Source organism: Verticillium alfalfae, genomic scaffold, assembly GCF_000150825.1.
Source record: "Verticillium alfalfae VaMs.102 supercont1.1 genomic scaffold, whole genome shotgun sequence".
Taxonomy (NCBI): Eukaryota; Fungi; Ascomycota; class Sordariomycetes; order Glomerellales; family Plectosphaerellaceae; genus Verticillium; species Verticillium alfalfae.
Window position 1 is genome coordinate 977,518 of NW_003315038.1, and position 1,597 is coordinate 979,114.

At 56.4% G+C, this 1,597-nt stretch overlaps 2 protein-coding genes across 2 annotated transcripts in view; both read left to right on the forward strand.

The window, feature by feature from the left end:
- The window catches only part of VDBG_00309 (conserved hypothetical protein), a gene marked incomplete at both ends in the record, with an annotated part of 4,556 nt that extends 4,013 nt beyond the window's left edge, over positions 1-543 (forward strand). Inside the window, one exon of the mRNA XM_003008582.1 lies at positions 149-543. Within this exon, the coding sequence (XP_003008628.1) occupies positions 149-543 (395 nt within the window). The remainder of the gene's footprint in view (positions 1-148) is intronic.
- A 699-nt stretch (positions 544-1,242) lies between these two features.
- The window catches only part of VDBG_00310 (predicted protein), a gene marked incomplete at both ends in the record, with an annotated part of 987 nt that continues 632 nt past the window's right edge, over positions 1,243-1,597 (forward strand). The window contains one exon of the mRNA XM_003008583.1: positions 1,243-1,566. Coding sequence (XP_003008629.1) covers positions 1,243-1,566 — 324 coding nt within the window. The remainder of the gene's footprint in view (positions 1,567-1,597) is intronic.

Below are 1,597 nucleotides of genomic sequence, written 5' to 3' on the forward strand. Positions count from 1 at the left end.
CGGCTTTTCGGGGCCCGCAGCAGGGCCCCCATACACCGATATCAAAGCAGGCAACAGCGTTTTCACGGCAGGCTCTCTTTGATATTTTTCAGTCTCATCGATCACAGGCGTCAAGTGGGGGTCCTAGCTGGGGGCCTAAACACGGCAGGGTCCCCACCAACGTCCGAAGCTTCCTCGCGGCCCAACAACTTTTTCCATGCCCTCGGCACAGTTCGCATGGAAGCTTTCATCCACCCGCTGGCGTTCTCTGGGGGTTTCGATGGGGATCCCGATGAGAATGATGAGTTCCGCTACCGCGCAAGGGGGCGTAGCAAGGAGATCGTCGCAGGTCGAGCCGGAGCAGGCATCGCGAACGCCAGAATTCCCGAAGCACGCGTAGTACGAATGATTACTATGGCGGGAGTAAGACGGCGGGAGAAGAGGACTTTTTCCGCGATGATCGAATCCACGGAATTTAGTTTTTTCTTTTCATCTTCACTGGGCATGAAAGAGCTGAGTCTGGGTTGCCAGCACCAGATGCACATGCATGTATCATCTTTGTAGAAGATTTAAGGGATTGGGGCACATGACCTGGGACCTCCAGGGTCAAAAAGGTTTTGGGAGTTACGGGATATAAGGAGTTCACTACCCCCTCGGCTTTGTCAAGACACTGCCGAGCATAGCAATCGTTCAATGTATTTCTTTGGCCTGCTTCAAGCTTGTTGTTTTTTCCTTCGACGCGTACCGTTGTGAACTGCAAAGAAGGGTGATCCCCAGGTTTTGATACTTTAAATGTCAAGAAACGAGCCGCTAGGCTGTCCATTCAGTTATATATTGGCAATTCTCAGGCATGAACTCCTTGGTCTACTCCCGCACAGGGAATTACCAAAGGCGCTCCAACTCAATGGACAGAAGGGGGGGGGGGCCAATAATTACCATGGAGTCAGTCTTTGGAGGGGTAAAAATTGCCCCACCATCGACCAGCCGTTTTCTCTCCAGCGAGCTTCTTCTCGCGACCCGCCATCCTGTTCCCAGCCCAACTCAGCCCACAACAAGCCAACAGACCCGAGAGCCTTACCACACCAAGGCGAGTGTTTGTAGTCGCTCCCCCCTCCCAATTTCGACTCCTCCCCTTTCACACACGACTCGAAGGCGCTGGCGACATTGTAACTTGACCGCGATAAACGGCAAAGGTCCCCGCTACCACCACACGTGTGTCACCTCGAGCTCGGACAAGCTCTCGCCCCCCAAAACCGACGCAAAATGGAGGAGACGTTGGAGCAGATGCAGGCACGCCACCGCAAGGAGCAGCGCGACCTCGTGGCGCGGACGACGAGCAAGAAGAAGAACGCGACGAAGAAGACGCGCAAGGGCGTCAATGACGAGTGCGCCGAGCTCGAGCGGGTCTTGAAGGAGAGGCAGGCGGAGGAGCTCGCGGCGGCGGCGAGGGGCGAGGACCAAGAACAAGACGAAGAAGAGGAGGAACAGATGCGAGAGCAAGCGGCGGCCGATGCTGCGACTGACGAGATCGACGAACTCGCAGGACGGCTAGGCGGGGCGGCCATGACCGAGACGCAAGGCAAGGAGGTGCAGCAGGAGGAGGCCCCTTCGCAGGGAG